Source organism: Bufo gargarizans, unplaced genomic scaffold (assembly GCF_014858855.1).
Source record: "Bufo gargarizans isolate SCDJY-AF-19 unplaced genomic scaffold, ASM1485885v1 original_scaffold_1791_pilon, whole genome shotgun sequence".
In the NCBI taxonomy this organism is placed as follows: domain Eukaryota; kingdom Metazoa; phylum Chordata; class Amphibia; order Anura; family Bufonidae; genus Bufo; species Bufo gargarizans.
Genome location: NW_025334518.1, coordinates 71,016 through 94,390, shown reverse-complemented (window position 1 = coordinate 94,390; position 23,375 = coordinate 71,016). Strand labels below are relative to the sequence as shown.

The 23,375-nt window shown below is 44.0% G+C and overlaps 1 protein-coding gene across 1 annotated transcript in view; it reads left to right on the top strand.

Moving 5' to 3' along the window:
- Positions 1-23,375, top strand: part of LOC122923656 (carcinoembryonic antigen-related cell adhesion molecule 1-like) — a 79,031-nt gene that overhangs the window by 2,949 nt on the left and 52,707 nt on the right. The window contains exons 3-4 of the mRNA XM_044274511.1: positions 2,920-3,213; positions 16,331-16,603. Coding sequence (XP_044130446.1) covers positions 2,920-3,213; positions 16,331-16,603 — 567 coding nt within the window. The remainder of the gene's footprint in view (positions 1-2,919; positions 3,214-16,330; positions 16,604-23,375) is intronic.

Sequence of the window (23,375 nt, the reverse complement as noted above, 5' to 3'; positions counted from 1 at the left end):
ATACAGAAAATACACTACATATACAGTACACAGACCGTACACTACATATACAGAAAATACATTACATATACAGTACACAGACCGTACACCACATATACAGAAAATACATTACATATACAGTACACAGACCGTACACTACATATACAGTACACAGACCGTACACTACATATACAGAAAATACACTACATATACAGTATATAGACCGTACACTACATATACAGAAAATACATTACATATACAGTACACAGACCGTACACCACATATACAGAAAATACATTACATATACAGTACACAGACCGTACACTACATATACAGTACACAGACCGTACACTACATATACAGAAAATACACTACATATACAGTATATAGACCGTACACTACATATACAGAAAATACACTACATATACACTACATATACAGTACTCAGACCGTACACTACATATACAGAAAATACACTACATATACAGTATATAGACCGTACACTACATATACAGAAAATACACTACATATACACTACATATACAGTACTCAGACCGTACACTACATATACAGAAAATACACTACATATACAGTATATAGACCATACACTACATATACAGAAAATACACTACATATACAGTACACAGACCGTACACTACATATACAGATAATACACTACATATACAGTACACAGACCGTACACCACATATACAGAAAATACATTACATATACAGTACACAGACCGTACACCACATATACAGAAAATACACTACATATACAGTACACAGACCGTACACTACATATACAGTACACAGACCGTACACTACATATACAGAAAATACACTACCTATACACTACATATACAGTACTCAGACCGTACACTACATATACAGAAAATACACTACATATACAGTATATAGACCGTACACTACATATACAGAAAATACACTACATATACACTACATATACAGTACTCAGACCGTACACTACATATACAGAAAATACACTACATATACAGTATATAGACCATACACTACATATACAGAAAATACACTACATATACAGTACACAGACCGTACACTACATATACAGATAATACACTACATATACAGTACACAGACCGTACACTACATATACAGAAAATACACTACATATACAGTACACAGACCGTACACTACATATACAGATAATACACTACATATACAGTATATAGACCGTACACTACATATACAGAAAATACACTACATATACAGTATACAGACCGTACACCACATATACAGAAAATACACTACATATACAGATAATACACTACATATACAGTATACAGATAATACACTACATATACAGTACACAGACCGTACACTACATATACAGATAATACACTACATATACAGTATATAGACCGTACACTACATATACAGAAAATACACTACATATACAGTACACAGACCGTACACCACATATACAGAAAATACACTACATATACAGATAATACACCACATATACAGAAAATACACTACATATACAGTATATAGACCGTACACCACATATACAGAAAATACACTACATATACAGTACACAGACCGTACACTACATATACAGAAAATACACTACATATACAGTATACAGACAGTACACTACATATACAGAAAATACACTACATATACAGTACACAGACCGTACACTACATATACAGAAAATACACTACATATACAGTATACAGACAGTACACTACATATACAGTACACAGACCATACACTACATATACAGAAAATACACTACATATACAGTATACAGACAGTACACTACATATACAGAAAATACACTACATATACAGTACACAGACCGTACACTACATATACAGTACACAGACCATACACTACATATACAGTACACAGACCGTACACTACATATACAGAAAATACACTACATATACAGTATACAGACCGTACACCACATATACATTATACAGATAATACACTACATATACAGTATAGACCGTACACTACATATACAGAAAATACACTACATATACAGTACACAGACCGTACACTACATATACAGAAAATACACTACATATACAGTATACAGACCGTACACCACATAAACAGAAAATACACTACATATACACTACATATACAGTACATATACAGTATATGGATAATACACTACGTATACAGTATACAGACCGTACACTACATATACAGTACACAGACCATACACCACATATACAGAAAATACACTACATATACAGTATATAGATAATACACTACATATACAGTATAGACCGTACACTACATATACAGAAAATACACTACATATACAGTATATGGATAATACACTACGTATACAGTATACAGACCGTACACTACATATACAGTACACAGACCGTACACCACATATACAGAAAATACACTACATATACAGATAATACACCACATATACAGAAAATACACTACATATACAGTATATAGATAATTCACTACGTATACAGTATACAGACCGTACACTACATATACAGTATATAGATAATACACTACATATACAGTACACAGACCGTACACTACATATACAGTATATAGATAATACACTACATATACAGTATATAGATAATACACTACATATACAGTATATAGATAATACACTACATATACAGTACACAGACCGTACACCACATATACAGATAATACACTACATATACAGTATACAGACCGTACACCACATATACAGATAATACACTACATATACCGATAATAATACTCACTATATAATAATACACTATATACAGATAATAATACGCAATATACAGATAATATTACATTTTACATTTTTTTGTTGGGGACTGAATTTGCGGATTATGAGATGTCAGATTAAAGGAATGTTTCTGGCTGATATGAAATGACTAATCACTGGACCTCATGTTACCCGTGTCCATTGCAGGCGCTGCCTCGGTGGTGAACGGAGTCCTCGGGGGGGCGGCTTTCTTTAATGTGTCTGTGGAGAGTCTGACAACTCTGGAAATAACATGGAGATTTGGGGACAATCTCATTGTACAAGTCGCTTACAACTCGTCTCCCGAATGCTTCCATCAGTTATTTAAAAAGTATGACATCTATGTAAATGGATCCCTGAAGCTGTGCGATCTCACAGAGGAATACGAGGGGGACTACACCCTGTCTGTAAACAGGACCGGAGAAGCCCTGAAGGTCCAGCACTACCAGCTCAGGGTCTACCGTAAGTCAGATTCCTAAAGGGGTCACACAGAGCCACCCTTACCCAGAAGGTGTATGGTACTGCAGCTCAATCTAGTGCAGAAGATGGGTTGGGCTGCAGTACCTGGCACCGCCTGCACACAAGAGTGGCGCCGAGCCTTCAATGCAGGTTTTGGTTCAACCTGTTTCAATTAAAACATGAAGTGTGGTATCAGGGGGCACTCACAGTAAGGCGTCCATAAGAGGGGACGATCTGCAGGGGCACATCAGCATCCACTGGCCCAGTCCGTTATTCTCAATACAAATTAGAGAAAGCCGGCCACATACTCATGTTGCCCTCACCAGGACAATATAAACTGGAGAGAGGCCACTGAAATCAGCAGTCACTTATCAGGTACAGTAACAGGGCCGCAGAGAACTTACATGATAATGATGAGGGGTGTGGAGCAAACAGGAGTCTAGAGAGGACAGAGGAGTCTGGAGGGGGCAGAGAAGTCTGGAAGAGGACAGATGGGTCTGGAGGAGATCAGAGGAATCTGGGGGAGTCTGGAGGAGAACAGACTAGTTTGGAGGAGATCAGACAAGTCCAGAGGATGACAGAGGGTTCTGGAGGGAAAGAAGAGGGGTCTGAAGGATGGAAAGCATTCCAGAAGAGGAAAAGGGGCCTGGACAGCAGGGGCCAGAGGAGTCTGAAATGGGGTGAGAGGAGCCAGGAAGGGGACACAAGAGCTTGGAGGAGAACAGAATAGAGGTGTCAGAGGAACCTGTAGGAGATAGAGGTGTCTGGAGAGGACAGAAAGGTCTGGAGTGGACCGAGTAGTTTAGACAAGTACAGAGGGTCTAGAAGAGACAGAGGTATCTAGAAGGTGACAGAGGAGTCGTGTGGGGGGGGGGGCAGAGATGTCTGGAGTGGGCAGAGGAGTCTGATGAGGACAGAGGGGTCTGGAGGAGAGAAAGGGGTCTGGAAAATTACAGAGTGTTATGGAATGGACAGAGAAGTCTGGAAGGGGACAGATGGGTCTGGAGGAGATCAGAGGAATCTGGGGGAATCTGGAGGAGAACAGACTAGTTTGGAGGAGATCAGACGAGTCCAGAGGATGAGAGAGGGGTCTGGAGGGAAAGAAGAGGGGTCTGAAGGATGGAAAGGATTCCAGAAGAGGAAAAGGGGCCTGGACAGGAGGGGCCAGAGGAGTCTGAAATTGGGTGAGAGGAGCCAGGAAGGGGACACAGGAGCTTGGAGGATAACAGAATAGAGGTGTCAGAGGAACCTGTAGGAGATAGCGGTGTCTGGAGAGGACAGAAAGGTCTAGAGTGGACAGAGTAGTTTAGACAAGTACACAGGGTCTAGAAGAGACAGAGGGATCTAGAAAGTGACAGAGGAGTCGTGTGGGGGGGGGGGCAGAGATGTCTGGAGTGGGCAGAGGAGTCTGATGAGGACAGAGGGGTCTGGAGGGGACATAGGGGTCTGGGAAATTACAGAGTGTTATGGAGGGGACAGAGTGGTCTGGAGGAGACAAAAAGGTCAGAAGAATGACAGAGGAGTCTGGAGGAGAGAGAGGTCTGGAGAAGAGAGAGGGGTGTAGAGAAGAGAGAGGGGTCTGGAGGGGAGAGAGGGGTCTGGAGAAGTACAGAGAGGTCTGGAGGAGAGAGAAAAACCTGGAGAGGAGATAGGAACCTGATGGGAAATATGGGTCTGAAGTGGACAGATAGGTCTTGAGAGGACAGTGGAGTCTGAAGGAGAAAGAGAAGTCTTGAGAAAGCCTATTTCCCTCTCCATGTTGTCAACACAAACATCCTCAGCTGAGCCCAGTGTCCATGTGTATGAGGTGGGTGGAGTGACTGTCAACTGGATGAGTATTTAGCTGACAGCTGTCTAAAGTGTGTGACCACTCATATTTGGTAGGTTTCTGTATAGTGAAGAACTAGAACACGACCAGGTGCAGTTTTCACATGAAATAATGAACACTTCAGGTCAATGGCAATTACTGGACACCAGGTGAGCACTGGTAGGAGAGCTGAGGTCTCTTTTAGACTTATTTTCCTAGACGCTTGACAGTGATATTGCTGCTCCACCCTGGGTATCGTCAATATACCACTGAGTGTAAAGGGGCAGCAAATGAGGAGTCCTGAGCTGGCCATTATGTGGTTCCCTTGGAGATAAGTGGTGCCAGATGCGGGACGGTAACTCATGAGATAATCAGAACTTTGTAAATGAGTAATAGAGATTTGAATGTTATTGCAGAAGAAACAGGAAACTAATGTAAATTCTTCCACGAGAAGAGGGGATTAGTAACGCAGTATGCAAAAAGATCCCCTCCCTTCTAGTGACCTGACGAGGAGCCAGGACTGATAACAGGGCAGAGGCCTACAATGGGTTACAGTAGATGAGGCGAGAGGAGATTAGGGTTAGAAAATTAAAAAACAACCCCAATATCTTTTTATACACAGGACTGTGACGAGGGGACACCCAATGCATCAAGAAGAAAGAAGGTTGTTACACAAACATGGAGAAGGATTATTTACTGTAAGAGCAGTAAAACTATGGACTTTATTGTAAGATCAGTGAGACTATGGACTCTTTACTGTAAGAGGAGTGAGACTATGGACTCTTTACTGTAAGGGCAGTGAGACTGTGGACTCTATACTGTAAGAGCAGTGAAACTATGGACTCTTTACTGTAAAAGTAGTGAGACTATGGACTCTTTACTGTAAGAGCAGTGAGACTATAAACTATTTACTGTAAGAGCAGTGAGACTATGGACTCTTTACGGTAAGAGCAGTGAGACTATGGACTCTTTACTGTAAGAGCAGTGAGACTATAGACTTTTTACTGTAAGAGCAGTGAGACTATGGACTCTTTACTGTAAGAGCAGTGAGACTGAGGACTCTTTACTGTAAGAGCAGTGAGACTATGGACTCTTTACTGTTAGAGCAGTGAGACTATGGACTCTTTACTGTAAGAGCAGTGAGACTATGGACTCTACTTTAAGAGCAGTGAGACTATGGACTCTTTACTGTAAGAACAGTGAGACTATGTACTCTTTACTGTAAGAGCAGTGAGACTATGGACTCTGTACTGTAGGAGCAGTGAGACTATGGACTCTGTACTGTAAGAGCAGTGAGACTATGGACTCTTTATTGTAAGAGCAGTGAGACTATGGACTCTATACTGTAAGAGCAGTGAGACTATGGACTCTATACTGTAAGAGCAGTGAGACTATGGTGTAACGGACCGTTTCATCAGCCAAGGGGTTAAAATCCGTTTAGGCGATATGCCCATTTCTGAGAGACAGACACAGCTACTGCAGAACACCAAACTCCCGAACTGGATACAAAATAGCACTCCAAACTGGAACCTCGCGAATAGCTGCCAGCAGACGAACAGGAAAAGCATACAATCAGCTTACACTCCTGGCAATCAGTCTCCAACAGCATACAGGGAATCCCCCTGTGGGGAAACCAACCTCGCCACTGGGTTTTGGAGAGGGCTGTTTAAAAGCCTCTTGCCTCAGGATTATGGCCGATAGTAACTTTAAAGGAGAAGACAGACCGGCCGCACAGCTTAAATCTGTCTGTGGAATTGTATTTTATGTTATTATGCGTTCGGTTAAATTGTATGTTATGTGAGGGCACCCAGATAGCTAATATTATTGTATTTGTGTATTCTGAGTGCCATTCACCTAATGATATGCACTCAGACTTGAGCTATCTGGGGATATGTTAAATGTCTGTGGTTGCTGTGGGGGTGTGCCATTGTGTGTTTAAATGGTGATGTCTGTCCTGTTGTCTCCACATGTGTATTGGTGATCTCCCTTTGTCCTGAGAGATAATTGGATTGCCTTTGGTTGTCTCCGGGACAGAGAGGAGGAAACCATGATGCATTGTGGGGATGTGTTGTATCTGTCCTGTGTCGCAGTCTCCCTTCTGGTCCTCTGGGGGCGTGAACGATTGGTTGCTGTATTTACATTGTATGTGTTGTAAATTACTGATTGGTTGTATTTCAAAATCCTGTGGCCGGACCTGTATTTGCAACAACTGTAATAAAAACCAGGCTGGGTGTGCCAGCACGTCAGACCACTGCTGACCCTCAACACGGAGCCTTGTCTCGTCATTGGGGGGATTCCCTGTATGCTGTTAGGAGACTGATTGCCAGGAGTGTAAGCTGACTGATACGCTTTTCCTGGTCGTCTGCCAGCAGCTATTCGCGAGGTTCCAGTTTGGAGTGCTATTTTGTATCCAGTTCGGGAGGTTGGTGTTCTGCAGTAGCTGTGCCTGTCTCTCAGAAAGGGGCATATCGCCTAAACGGATTTCAACCCCTTGTCTGCAGAAACGGACCATTACATTGGTGGCAAGCAGCGGGATCGTTCCTACAGCCAGAAGGACAGCTACAGGAGACACCATTTCTGTGGATTCTACAATTTAAGGGCAACGCATGTCCCAGTACAGCGACACTAAAAGCAACAGGATGGAACCAGCAGTGGTATACGAGGAGGAGGACCTGGATGGCCGGGATGCATTAAGGAAAGGCATCTGGTACCAGGCCCTGGATAATGTACAATACCAGCGGGGTGAGAGTCTCCCCAGTGAAGAGCAGCGGTTGCAGAAGCAAGTGGCCCTGTGGATGCCCTTCCTGGGAGAGCAGCCCCTGGAGGAATGGGTGAAGGAACTAGAGCACCGGGTATGGCAGGAGCTATGGCTGGAGGATGCCTACCAGGCGCTCTGGTGGTTAATGGCACAGTATATACCCTGGACAGCTGAGCATGACAAGCCAGAGGGAGAGGAGTTTGATGGTCCTGGTTTGTTATGGGAGTCCTTTGCAGAGCCTGACTTCGGGAGCCCTGCACAGTCTAGACTTCAGGACATTTTCTATGAGAGGAAGGCTAGGCATGAGTGGGATGACCCCCATGAGGTAGAGCAAGACCTGGCTCACCTAGCAACCCTGGAGTGGGAACTGGAGCAGGACTACCGAGATCTCTTCCACTCCATTGGGAAGGCTCAGCAGGACAGTAAAGTGACAGACCCAGATCCAGACCCATTCAGCTGGGCAGATATTGTAGAGCGTTACTGGGAAGGACCCCAGGTGGCCGGTAGAGATGGGACCGAGGTCTCTCCACAGGTCCTGCAGGGAATTGGAAGCCCAGTCTCCATTCCCCAGCGGCAGGCGGAGTTACAGGGGGCAGAGACAGTCGGTCCTGTCCCCCAGCAACAGAAGGATTTGTTGGGAACTGGGAGCCTAGTCTCCTTTCCCCAGCGGCAGCTTAACGCACCAGGGGGAGACAGTAAGCCCCACAACTATGCAGATGGGGCCGTGGTCTATGCAATCACAGCACAGGGGGTAGGGACAGTCGGTCCTGTCCCCCAGCAACAAGGCTGTTTAGCCAAAGAGGAGACAGTCGGTCTCCCCCTCAAACAACTAGATCTCCAGCCATCTCCGCAGAGATACCAGGAGGAGGAGGTAAGCGAGCCCTCCCCTTCCCAGCTACTTCTCAACCGAGTTCTGGGGGCAGGGGATGAGCCTTCAATACCCACTGATCCCTTCCCAGTGGAAGAGCTGGCATCAGGGCAGAGAGCCGCTAGCCTCTGCTCCACCGACCCCCTTGTTACAGGACTGGCTTGTACTCCCCTCACGCCAGCAGAAGAGCTGGCATCAGGGCAGAGCGCAGTCGGCCTCTGCCCTCCCCTATCCTCTTGTCCAGAGACTGACTTCCCACAGGCATCCCCAGTGGAAGAGCTGGCATCTGGGCAGAGCGCAGTCGGCCTCTGCCCACCGAGTACCTACAGCTCCAAGCTGGAGAACCACAAAGCAAGGAGTAGCAGATGCCCACTCAACAGCTGGGGACATACAGAACAGAGCCAGGCCCTAAGATTCAACAGGTCCAGTATTGGGTTGTGGGTGGGCTGCCAGACTAACTCAGGTACCGACTGGCGTGAGGTCAGGTATCTGGTTAGTCTTCCCTGGGGGGGGGGAGGGGATGTGTGGCGAAACCAACCTCGCCACTGGGTTTTGGAGAGGGCTGTTTAAAAGCCTCTTGCCTCAGGATTATGGCCCATAGTAACTTTAAAGGAGAAGACAGACCGGCCGCATAGCTTAAATCTGTCTGTGGAATTGTATTTTATGTAATTATGCGTTCGGTTAAATTGTATGTTATGTGAGGGTACCCAGATAGCTAATATTATTGTATTCGTGTATTCTGAGTGCCATTCACCTAATGATATGCACTCAGACTTGAGCTATCTGGGGATATGTTAAATGTCTGTGTTTGCTGTGGGGGTGTGCCATTGTGTGTTTAAATGGTGATGTCTGTCCTGTTGTCTCCACATGTGTATTGGTGATCTCCCTTTGTCCTGAGAGATAATTGGATTGCCTTCGGTTGTCTCCGGGACAGAGAGGAGGAAACCATGATGCATTTTGGGGATATGTTGTATTTGTTCTGTGTCGCAGTCTCCCTTCTGGTCCTCTGGGGGCGTGAACGATTGGTTGCTGTATTTACATTGTATGTGTTGTAAATTACTGATTGGTTGTATTTCAAAATCCTGTGGGCAGACCTGTATTTGCAACAACTGTAATAAAAGCCAGGCTGGGTGTGCCAGCACGTCAGACCACTGCTGACCCTCAACACGAAGCCATGTCTCGTTATTGGGGGGATTCCCTGTATGCTGTTAGAGACCGATTGCAAGGAGTGTAAGCTGATTGTATGCTTTTCCTGTTCGTCTGCCAGCAGCTATTCGCGAGGTTCCAGTTTGGAGTGCTATTTTGTATCCAGTTCGGGAGGTTGGTGTTCTGCAGTAGCTGTGCCTGTCTCTCAGAAAGTGGCATATCGCCTAAACGGATTTTAACCCCTTGTCTGCTGAAACGGTCCGTTATCACCCCCCAATGACGAGACAAGGCTCCGTGTTCAGGGTCAAGCAGTGGTCTGACGTGCTGGCACACCCAGCCTGGTTTTTATTACAGTTGTTGAAAATACAGGACAGATACAACACATCCCCACAATGCATCATGGTTTCCTCCTCTCTGCCCCAGAGACAACCGAGGGCAATCCAATTATCTCTCAGGACAAAGGGAAGTCGCCAATACACATGTGGAGACAACAGGACAGACATCACCATTTAAACATACAATGGGACAATAGAAACACACCCACACAAAATCCTCCCCTCTGCCGGTGATGATTATTGAACACACTGGCGAATATAATTTTCAAAGGCAGAAGAAATACAGTTTTATAAAACATATCACAGGAACCACAAAACATGCAATAACCCCATAACCAATATATCCTCGGAACCGGGGGATCTGGGTGAACCACATATCCAAAATTCACCCACATCCGTTCAGTAGTTTGGAAGATACAGTTACACTGAAAATATACAACTTATACAGAAAATAGTCACTAATAAATGTGTCCCCTGTTTGGTAGTTTCAAACTACTGAATGATGTCTCTGTGCACCAAATACAGGCAAGATAGCACCGTGTTGGAAAGTCAGAACAGTGTCTGTGAGCTAAAATGGCCGCTATCTATTGTTCTCACCATGTGCTTCATCCAAGCAAGTAAGGCAAAGGATGCAATCCAGGGACAGAGGGCTCCGTCCCAAGTGCCTTAAGACCCAATAACTTAAGGGACAATAATCCCAGGGCAGGAGGCTGGTAAACAGCCCCCTCCAAAACACCGTGGCGAGGTTGGTTTCGCCACACATCTCCCCCCCCCAGGGAAGACTAACCAGATACCTGACCTCACGCCGGTCGGTACCTGAGTTAGTCTGGCAGCCCACCCACAACCCAATACTGGACCTGTTGAATTTAGTAGCCTGTCTCTGTCCAGTGAATCCACCAAGATTATATTGGTAGCTGGTACTCCCGGTCTCTGAGTTGCTCCCTGGCTTGGAGTGGAGGTTGCTTTGTGGGCAGGTATCAGCGGTACTCTGCCCTGGTGCCAGCGTTATCATGGAAGAAGCCTGGTTGGAGCCTGGTTGTTGGAGGGGGAGACCGACTGTCTCTTCTCCCAATACAGTGTCCTGCTGCTGGGGAAAGGAGACTGGACTCTCTATTCCCTGCTGGACAATCTGCCGCTGGGGGACAGGACCGACTGTCTCTGCCCCCTGTAACTTCGCCTGCCGCTGGGGAATGGAGAATAGGCTCCCAACTCCCTGTACATCACACGGCCGCTGGGCAATGGAGACTGGGCTCCCAATTCCCAAAAGAATATGCTGCTGCTGGGGGGCAGGAACAACTACCTCTGCCCCCTGTAACTCAGCCTGCCGCCGGGGAGGGAGGACACTGCTCTCCTCTCCCTGCATTTCACACTGCCTTCCCGGCATATCACTCTGCTGCTGGGGGGCAGGAACAACTACCTCTGCCCCCTGTAACTCAGCCTGCCGCTGGGGAATGGAGACTGGGCTCCCTCTGTCCCGCAACTGTAATTTCCGATGGAGGTCCACCCAACGTGGCAGCTGACCGTCACCTTCTGCCCGGTATAGTAGGGTCTTGAACACTAGACTCCTCATGAACTTCACGTATTTCTCAGCTGGATTGGGTCCGAAGAAATTCAGCGCAACCACATCATATGGTCAAATTCCTCAACAGAGTATCTGTACTCCACTGCTGGTTCCATCCTGGTGCTTTTAGGGTCGCTGTTCTGAGACATGCGTTTCCCTTAAGTTGTAAAATCTAAAGAAATGGTGTCTCCTGTAGCTGTCCTTCTGGCTGTAGGAACGATCCCGCTGCTTGCCACCAATTGTAACGGACCGTTTCAGCAGACAAGGGGTTAAAATCCATTTAGGCGATATGCCCCTTTCTGAGAGACAGGCACAGCTACTGCAGAACACCAAACCCCCGAACTGGATACAAAATAGCACTCCAAACTGGAACCTCGCGAATAGCTGCCAGCAGACGAACAGGAAAAGCATACAGTCAGCTTACATTCCTGGCAATCAGTCTCCAACAGCATACAGGGAATCCGCCCAATGACGAGACAAGGCTCCGTTTTCAGGGTCAAGCAGTGGTCTGACATGCTGGCACACCCAGCCTGGTTTTTAATACAGTTCTTGCAAATACAGGACAGATACAACACATCCCCACAATGCATCATGGTTTCCTCCTCTCTGCCCCAGAGACAACCGAGGGCAATCCAATTATCTCTCAGGACAAAGGGAAGTCGCCAATACACATGTGGAGACAACAGGACAGACATCACCATTTAAACACACAATGGGACAATAGAAACACACCCACACAAAATCCTCCCCTCTGCCGGTGATGATTATTGAACACAAGGGCGAATATAATTATCAAAGGCAGAGAAATACAGTTTTATAAAACATATCACAGGAACCCTAAAACATGCAACAACCTCATAACCAATATATCCTCGGAACTGGGGGATCTGGGTGAACCACATGTCCAAAATTCACCCACATCCTTTCAGTAGTTTGGAAGATACAGTTACACTGAAAATATACAAGTTATACAGAAAATAGTCACTAGTAAACGTGTCCCCTGTTTGGTAGTTTCAAACTACTGAATGATGTCTCTGTGCACCAAATACAGGCAAGATAGCCCCGTGTGGGAAAGTCAGAACAGTGTCTGTGAGCTACAATGGCCGCTATCTATTGTTCTCACCATGTGCTTCATCCAAGCAAGTAAGGCAAAGGATGCAATCCAGGGACAGAGGGCTCCGTCCCAAGTGCCTTAAGGCCCAATAACTTAAGGGACCATAATCCCAGGGCAGGAGGCTGGCAAACAGCCCCCTCCAAAACACCGTGGCGAGGTTGGTTTCGCCACATATGGACTCTTTACTGTAAGAGCAGTGAGACTATGGACTCTTTACTGTAAGTGCAGTGAGACTATGGACTCTTTACTGTAAGAGCAGTGAGACTATGGACTCTTTACTGTAAGAGCAGTGAGACTGTGGACTCTTTACTGTAAGAGCAGTGAGACTATGGACTCTTTACTGTAAGAGCAGTGAGACTATGGACTCTATACTGTATGAGCAGTGAGACTGTGGACTCTTTACTGTAAGAGCAGTGAGACTATGGACTCTTTATTGTAAGAGCAGTGAGACTATGGACTCTTTACTGTAAGAGCAGTGAGACTATGGACTCTTTACGGTAAGAGCAGTGAGACTATGGACTCTGTACTGTAAGACCAGTGAGACTATGGACTCTTTACTGTAAGAGCAGTGAGACTGTGGACTCTTACTGTAAGAGCAGTGAGACTATGGACTCTTTACTGTAAGAGCAGTGAGACTATGGACTCTTTACGGTAAGAGGCAGTGAGGACTATGGACTCTGTACTGGTAAGAGCAGTGAGACTATGGACTCTTTATGGTAATAGCAGTGAGACTATGGACTCTATACTGTAAGAGCAGTGAGACTATGGGCTCTTACTGTAAGAGCAGTGAGGCTATGGACTCTTTACTGTAAGAGCAGTGAGACTATGGACTCTTTACTGTAAGAGCAGTGAGACTATGGACTCTTTACTGTAAGAGCAGTGAGACTAGGGACTCTTTACTGTAAGAGCAGTGAGACTATGGACTCTTTACTGTAAGAGCAGTGAGGACTATGGACTCTTTACTGTAAGAGCAGTGAGACTATGGACTCTTTACTGTAAGAGCAGTGAGACTATGGACTCTTTACTGTAAGAGCCGTGAGACTATTGGACTCTTTACTGTAAGAGCAGTGAGACTATGGACTCTTTACTGTAAGAGCAGTGAGACTATGGCCTTTACTGTAAGAGCAGTGAGACTATGGACTCTTTACTGTAAGAGCAGTGAGACTATGGACTCTAATACTGTAAGAGCAATGAGACTATGCTCTTACTGTAAGAGCAGTGAGACTATGGACTCTTTACTGTAAGAGCAGTGAGACTATGGACTCTTTACTGTAAGAGCAGTGAGACTATGGACTCTATACTGTAAGAGCAGTGAGACTATGGACTCTTTACTGTAAGAGCAGTGAGCACTATGGACTCTTTACTGTAAGAGCAGTGAGGACTATGGACTCTATACTGTAAGAGCAGTGAGACTATGGGACTCTTTACTGTAAGAGCAGTGAGACTATGGACTTTACTGTAAGAGCAGTGAGACTATGGACTCTTACTGTAAGAGCAGTGAGACTATGGACTCTTACTGTAAGAGCAGTGAGACTATGGACTCTTACTGTAAGAGCAGTGAGACTATGGACTCTATACTGTAAGAGCAGTGAGACTATGGACTCTTTACTGTAAGAGCAGTGAGACTATGGACTCTTACTGTAAGAGCAGTGAGACTATGGACTCTATGTAAGAGCAGTGAGACTATGGACTCTTACTGTAAGAGCAGTGAGACTATGGACTTTACTGTAAGAGCAGTGAGACTATGGACTTTACTGTAAGAGCAGTGAGACTATGGACTCTTACTGTAAGAGCAGTGAGACTATGGACTCTTACTGTAAGAGCAGTGAGACTATGGACTCTTTACTGTAAGAGCAGTGAGACTATGGACTCTTACTGTAAGAGCAGTGAGACTATGGACTCTTACTGTAAGAGCAGTGAGACTATGGACTCTTTACTGTAAGAGCAGTGAGGACTATGGACTCTTTACTGTAAGAGCAGTGAGACTATGGACTCTTTACTGTAAGAGCAGTGAGACTATGGACTCTTATACTGTAAGAGCAGTGAGACTATGGCCTCTTTACTGTAGAGCAGTGAGGACTATGGACTCTTTACTGTAAGAGCAGTGAGACTATGGACTCTTTACTGTAAGAGCAGTGAGACTCTGGGACTCTATACTGTAAGAGCAGTGAGACTATGGACTCTTTACTGTAAGAGCAGTGAGACCATGGACTCATACTGTAAGAGCAGTGAGACTATGGACTCTTACTGTAAGAGCAGTGAGACTATGGACTCTTACTGTAAGAGCAGTGGAGACTATGGACTCTTACTGTAAGAGCAGGGAGACTATGGACTCTTTACTGTAAGAGCAGTGAGACTATGGACTCTATACTGTAAGAGCAAGTGAGACTATGGACTCTATACTGTAAGAGCAGTGAGACTATGGACTATTTACGGTAAGAGCAGTCACACTATGGACTCTTTACTGTAAGAGCAGTGAGACTATGGGACTCTATACTGTAAGAGCAGTGAGCTATGGCCTCTTTACTGTAAGAGCAGGTGATACTATGGACTCTTACTGTAAGAGCAGTGATACTATGGACTCTTACGGTTAAGAACAGTGCGGAATATTGACTGTATTTACGGTAAGGAACAGTGAGCCTATGGCTTTACGGTGAAATGACTTTGGCTTACTGTAAGAACAGTGAGACTATGGACTCTATTACTGTAAGAGCAGTCTGACTATGGCCTCTTTACTGTAAGAGCGGTATGAGACTATGGACCTTTTTACTGTAAGAGCAGTGAGACTATGGACACTTTACGTAAGAGCGGTGAGACTATGGACCCTTTACTGTAAGAGCGGTGAGACTATGGACTCTTTACGGTAAGAGCAGTGAGACTATGGACTCTTTACTGTAAGAGTGGTTGAGACTATGGACTCTTTACTGTAAGAGCGGGAGACTATGGACTCTGTACTGTAAGAGCAGTGAGACTATGGACTCTTTACTGTAAGAGCAGTGAGACTATGGACTCTTTACTGTAAGAGCAGTTAGACTATGGACTCTTTACTGTAAGAGCGGTGAGACTATGGACTCTATACTGTAAGAGCGGTGAGACTATGGACTCTATACTGTAAGAGCGGTGAGACTATGGACTCTTTACTGTAAGAGCGGTGAGACTATGGACTCTTTACTGTAAGAGCGGTGAGACTATGGACTCTTTACTGTAAGAACGGTGAGACTATGGACTCTTTACTGTAAGAACAGTGAGACTATGGACTCTTTACTTCAAGAACAGTGAGACTATGGGAATCTTTTAAAGGAATCTCCCAAGCCCGATGAGCAGCTGATCACCACCTGACATACTTAGCTGATATTTTTGGAGGAAGCCGTTGTGTGCAGGATTCTTCAGCCTCAGGGTGGTGTGGGGAAGACCCCTCTCTGTGACGTCCGTATAATGGAGCAATCACTGTGGTCTTATTTTGCTGTTGCTTTCCTGCAGTCAAGTTCTGATGAATCTTATCACTTACACATTCATACACTTCTGTTCTAGCTTCTCTTAATGCCCCGGTTCTCAGGCCTGAACACCAGGAGCTCATCAATGGCACCAATGTGACCCTTCATTGTGATGACGGGAATCAGACTGTGACTACGTACACCTTCTACCATGATAAGGAGAAGATCTGCTCCAAGCCCCATGTCACCTGCAGGGGATCATCCCTGGACTTCACCCCGATATCTGAGATTTACAATGGGTCCTACACCTGCCGCATCGAGAACCTGGTCAGCTCCAACACCAGTGACCCCATCAATGTGACGGTATCGTGTAAGTGTGTGCTCTATGATCCTTGATGCTTTACATGGTCTATTATATGTGGTATCATGTACAGTGGAGGAAATAATTATTTGACCCCTCACTGATTTTGTAAGTTTGTCCAATGACAAAGAAATGAAAAGTCTCAGAACAGTATCATTTCAATGGTAGGTTTATTGTAACAGTGGCAGATAGCACATCAAAAGGAAAATCGAAAAAATAACTTTAAATAAAAGATAGCAACTGATTTGCATTTCATTGAGTGAAATAAGTATTTGAACCCTCTAACAAAAAAAGACTTAATACTTGGTGGAAAACCCCTTGTTTGCAAGCACAGAGGTCAAACGTTTCTTGTAATTGATGACCAAGTTTGCGCACATTTTAGGAGGAATGTTGGTCCACTCCTCTTTGCAGATCATCTCTAAATCCCTAAGGTTTCGAGGCTGTCTCTGTGCAACTCTGAGCTTGAGCTCCCTCCATAGGTTTTCGATTGGATTAAGGTCCGGAGACTGACTAGGCCACTCCATGACCTTAATGTGCTTCTTCTTGAGCCACTCCTTTGTTGCCTTTGCTGTATGTTTTGGGTCATTGTCGTGCTGGAACACCCATCCACGACCCATTTTCAGTTTCCTGGCAGAGGGAAGGAGGTTGTCGCTCAGGATTTCACGATACATGGCTCCGTCCATTTTCCCGTTTATGCGAATAAGTTGTCCTGTGCCCTTAGCAGAAAAACACCCCCAAAGCAAAATGTTTCCACCCCCATGCTTGACGGTGGGGACGGTGTTTTGGGGGTCATAGGCAGCATTTTTCTTCCTCCAAACACAGCGAGTTGAGTTAATGCCAAAGAGCTCTATTTTGGTCTCATCAGACCACAGCACCTTCTCCCAGTCACTCTCTGAATCATTCAGGTGTTCATTGGCAAACTTCAGACGGGCCTGAACATGTGCCTTCTTGAGCAGGGGGACCTTGCGAGCCCTGCAGGATTTTAATCCATTGCGGTGTAATGTGTTTCCAATGGTTTTCTTGGTGACTGTGGTCCCTGCTAATTTGAGGTCATTAACTAACTCCTCCCGTGTAGTTCTAGGATGCTTTTTCACCTTTCTCAGAACCATTGACACCCCACGAGGTGAGATCTTGCGTGGAGCCCCAGAGCGAGGTCGATTGATGGTCATTTTGTGCTCCTTCCATTTTCGAACAATCGCACCAACAGTTGTCACCTTCTCTCCCAGCTTCTTGCTAATGGTTTTGTAGCCCATTCCAGCCTTGTGCAGGTCTACAATTTTGTCTCTGACATCCTTGGACAGCTCTTTGGTCTTTCCCATGTTGGAGAGTTTGGAGTCTGCTTGATTGATTGATTCTGTGGACAGGTGTCTTTTATACAGGTGACTAGTTAAGACAGGTGTCCTTAATGAGGGTGACTAATTGAGTAGAAGTGTCTAACCACTCTGTGGGAGCCAGAACTCTTAATGGTTGGTAGGGGTTCAAATACTTATTTCACTCAATGAAATGCAAATCAGTTGCTATCTTTTATTTAAAGTTATTTTTTCGATTTTCCTTTTGATGTGCTATCTGCCACTGTTACAATAAACCTACCATTGAAATGATACTGTTCTGAGACTTTTCATTTCTTTGTCATTGGACAAACTTACAAAATCAGTGAGGGGTCAAATAATTATTTCCTCCACTGTATATATTAGGTTATTAGTTCATAATACATCTTTTGGCTCCTGCAATTTACTGAATGACTTTTTTTTTTTACTTGTCTGTACATTTGTTCATCTTTTGCCTTCTTCTCACTAGGGGAACATTCACAAGACCGTATGTATTTAGCGGTCCACAAAACGTGGATCTGCAAAATACACATCTGTGTGCCATAACTTTTTTTGTGCACCCTTTGCCTTAATTGGGACTGCGGCCTGCATTTTGCATTCAAATATAGAATGTTATGGGTGTCATTTATTATCCAGAAATATACCCATATTGGGCTCACACCTGGTATAAAAAAGTGGACATGGCATGGGCGGGTAAGGGGAGAGGATGTCAGGCCCATCTTATTTACCATTTTCTATGCCTGTTTTAGATGTAGAATATAGTCTAAATGTAAGACAGCAAAGAAGTTATGGAGCGGCCTTTTCATAATGCCAGATAAACGAGTTATTAAGACCGAAGTCTTAATAAATGACCCCCTATATATTTTATTTTTTAAACGGACATAATGATGCGAACGCACATGGATCATATCTGTTCCACAATAGAATCGAACATGTCCTATATTTGGCCACAAAATATGGACCACAGCCCAAATTAAATGAATGGGTGCACAAAAATCAGATGCAACACGGACATCATCTATATTGCGGACACCAAAATTTAGGCCAGTGTATGCGGTGCGCCTGTGTTTCACCTGAATCTGTTTGTTTTTACAAGGTCCCCTATGAGATAAAACTGACCTGTTCCCTTCATTCTCCGCGTCAGTACGATTACAGAGATACCACATTTATATAGTTTTATAGGTTGTGTTTTTACAGCGTTCCCTATGAGATAAAACTGACCTGTTCTCTTCATTCTCCGGTCAGTACGATTACAGTGATACCACATTTATATAGTTTTATAGGTTGTGTTTTTACAGCGTTCCCAATGAGATAAAACTGACCTGTTCCCTTTATTCTCTGGGTCAGTACGATTACAGGGATACCACATTTATATAGTTTTAATGGATTTAGTTTTACAGCGTTCCCTATGAGATAAAACTGTCCTGTTCCCTTTATTCTCCGGGTCATTACGATTACAGTGACACCACATTTATATAGTTTAATGGGTTTTGTTTTTACAGTGTTCCCTATAAGATAAAACTGACCTGTTCCCCTCATTCTCCGGGTCAGTACGATTACAGTGATACCAAATTTATATAGTTTTATAGGTTGTGTTTTTACAGTGTTCCCTATGAGATAAAACTGACCTGTTCCCTTCATTCTCCGGGTCAGTACGATTACAGAGATACCACATTTATATAGTCTTATGGGTTTTGTTTTTACAGCGTTCCCTATGAGATAAAACTGACCTGTTCCCTTCATTCTCCGGGTCAGTACTATTACAGTGATACCACATTTTTATACTTTTATGTGTTATGTTTTTACAGCATTCCCTATGAGATAAAACTGACCTGTCCCCCTCATTTTCCAGGTCAGTACGATTATAGTGATACCACATTTATATAGTTTTAAGGGTTTTGTATTTACAGCATTCCCTATGATATAAAACGGACCTGTTCCCTTTATTCTCTGGGTCAGTACGATTATAGTGATACCACATTTATATAGTTTTATGGGTTTTGTTTTTACAGCGTTCCCTATGAGATAAAACTGACCTGTTCTCTCCATTCTCCGGTCAGTACGATTACAGTGATATCACATTTATATAGTTTTATGGGTTTTGTATTTACAGCATTCCCAATAAGATAAAACTGACCTGTTCTCTTCATTCTCCAGGTCAGTATGATTACAGTGATACCACATTTATATAGTTTTATGGGTTATGTTTTTACAGCGTTCCCTATGAGAGAAAACTGTCCTGTTCTCTTCACTCTCCGGGTCAGTACGATTACAGCGATACCACATTTATATAGTTTTATGGGTTTTGTATTTACAGCGTTCCCTATGAGATAAAACTGTCCTGTTCTCTTCACTCTCTGGGTCAGTACGATTACAGCGATACCACATTTATATAGTTTATGGGTTTTGTTTTTACAGCGTTCCCTATGAGATAAAACTGACCTGTTCCCTTCATTCTCTGGGTCAGTACGATTACAGTGATACCACATTTATATCGTTTTATGGGTTTTGTTTTTACAGCGTTCCCTATGAGATAAAACTGACCTGTTCTCTTCATTCTCTGGGTCAGTACGATTACAGTGATACCACATTTATATCGTTTTATGAGTTTTGTTTTTACAGCGTTCCCTATGAGATAAAACTGACCTGTTCCCTTCATTCTCTGGGTCAGTGCAACATGGATCATATCTGTTCCACAATAGAATCGAACATGTCCTATACTTTGCCACAAAATATGGACCACAGCCCAAATCAAATGAATGGGTGCGCAAAAATCTGATGCAGCACAGACATCATCTATAGATTGCGGATCCCCAAATTTGGGCCAGTGTATGCGGTGCGCCTGTGTTTCACCTGAATCTGTTTGTTTTTACAATGTTCCCTATGAGATAAAACTGACCTGTTCCCTTTATTCTCCGGATCAGTACGATTACAGTGATACCACATTTATATAGTTTTATGGGTTTTGTTTTTACAATGTTCCCTATGAGATAAAACTGACCTGTTCTCTTCATTCTCCGGGTCAGTACGATTACAGAGATACCACATTTATATAGTTTTATGGGTTTTGTTTTTACAGCGTTCCCTATGAGATAAAACTGACCTGTTCTCCTCATTCTCCGGGTCAGTACGATTACAGTGATACCACATATGTATAGTATTTCTGTGTTTTACTATTAAAAAATAAATAATAAAAAAATTGAAAATAATTTTTTTTCTTTTTGTTGCTATATTCTGATCTTTTTGGCCCAACTTTTTTGTAGTTATGTGTACGGAGCTATCTGATGGCTGATTTTTTGCAGGGTACTTTTCATTGATACCATTTGGGGTATGTAAGACTTTTCAACCACTTTTTATTTAATTTTTGTGGGAGGGGAAGCAACCAAAAAATGCCAAACCTGCCATTTTGACTTTTTTTTTTTCCGTTTTGCTGTTTGCAGTATGGGAAAATGTTTTTATATTTGAATAGTTAGGACGGTTTTGCACACTGCCATGCCTATGATGTCTATTTTTTGTTGTTGTTGTTTACATATTGTTATTTACATTTTGGGAAAAGGAGATTGATTTGAAATGTTATATCTTTAATAATATATATATTTTTTGATAGTTCCTATATTTTGTCTCATACACTCCAATGCATTATGATAAATACACTGTATTCGTATGGAGCACTGCCATAGGCCGGGGGGAGAGCTGGCGCACACCTGGAAGCGAGCGCATCCGGGTTTTTGTGAGTTCAGATGTTGTGGTCACGTTTGAACATGGCATCTAAAAGATTAAAAGTTCACGACCGGCATTACTGACTATCGCGGGCATAAGTCCTGGATGCCTGCTGTTTAAAACAGCAGGCACTTGACGGCTTTGGCGCCCGCCATGCTCATGAGTGGGTGACAACTTTAAAGAAAGGGTTAAATACCTTGAGCTTTTGTGCCTCTTTGCCGGTATAGTGATTCCATGTGCTGCTTCTTTCCAGACTCTTGACTTCCAGGCCACTGGCTTTGTGTGAGTGCATCCTGGGGTTGTGCTTACACTGCTGTCTGTAGTGTTCAGTGACTTGAACTGAAACGAACTGACGTTGATCCAAATTTCAGGAAAAATTCAATTGGCCATGAAATCAAATTACCTTGCGCTTTGTGGTAACGAATCAGTTTTTTCCTAGAGTGGTGGCTACACGGGAACGCGATATGACCTATAATGCCGTTCAGCCAGCTAGTCAGCAGATAGCTATACCCCATGATATCACAGCCCTATAAAAGCCTTATCTCGCGCGATCGTCGCCATTTTACTGTGAACTGAGCATAGGGAGAGACGTGGCAAGTACTAGGAACAGTGTTTTAGTAATCTTTTAATTGTAGACTATTGGATAGGGAGAGTGCAGGGAAGGTGTAGGGAGATCGTAAGAAGAGTTTTTACCAGGGGCGGGCTGGGAACCTAAACTGGACTTGGAAAAAATACTAAAAGTGTCCCCGTTTTGTAGTTGGGTCCAAATTAATGGAAGGCAGGGCCAAGACAAGTAGGCAGGGCCAGCAATACCATATTGTGGCACATTATACCACCCCAACAGAGCCAAATATCACAGTCCATCACAAAATACTGTCGCCAACAGCACAAAATACATCGCTAATAACTTCCACTGGCCGGCTGTGAGGAGGGCTTAGGCGGACCCCTGGGCATCAGCCCACTGGGAAAGTTCACTGTAAGGTCTATGGCCAATCCACCCCTGGCTTTTACACACTGCAGGGATAGCATAGAGAGAGTGCAGGGACAGTGCAGGCTCTGTGTAATCGCCCTGTGCATCTTGTTTACCTGCTGCGCCATTTATACTTAATCTGTTCTGTTATACATAGACTCACTGTGCATAAGACTCATTGTCGACAGGAGGTCTAATATATAGGCAGAGTTATAAAGTTCATCTCCTGCACCATTCATACTTAATCTGGTCTGTTATACATAGACTTACTGTGCATAAGACTTAGGGGATCATTTACTATACTGAAATACCCGTCAATTAGGCATTTTACAGGCGCAGATGGCGGCGCTACTAACCTGTGACTTCTCCCCGCTCATGCACACCAGGTCTAAAATTGTAGGTGTGGGGTGGGCGGGGAAGAGGATGGGCCGGCAGGCCCATCTCATTCATCATTTTCTATGCCTGTTTTAGACATAGAAAATGGTCTGAATGTAAGACGGCTCGGAACCTGTCATACATTTATAACTGGCGCTGCATGAGCCGAATTTATGGAGAGGCCTGTGCATCTTCATAACTTTGGGCCTATATCAAGACTGGCATCTAATGTGCCCTTTAGTCTCAACAGGCGGTCTAATATATAGGCGGGTTTAGCTAGCTCACCTACTGCACCATTCATACTTAATCTGTTCTGTTATGCATAGACTTACTGTGCAGCAGACTTATGGGGTCATTTAGGGGACCTTTTAGACGCCAGCCTTAATAA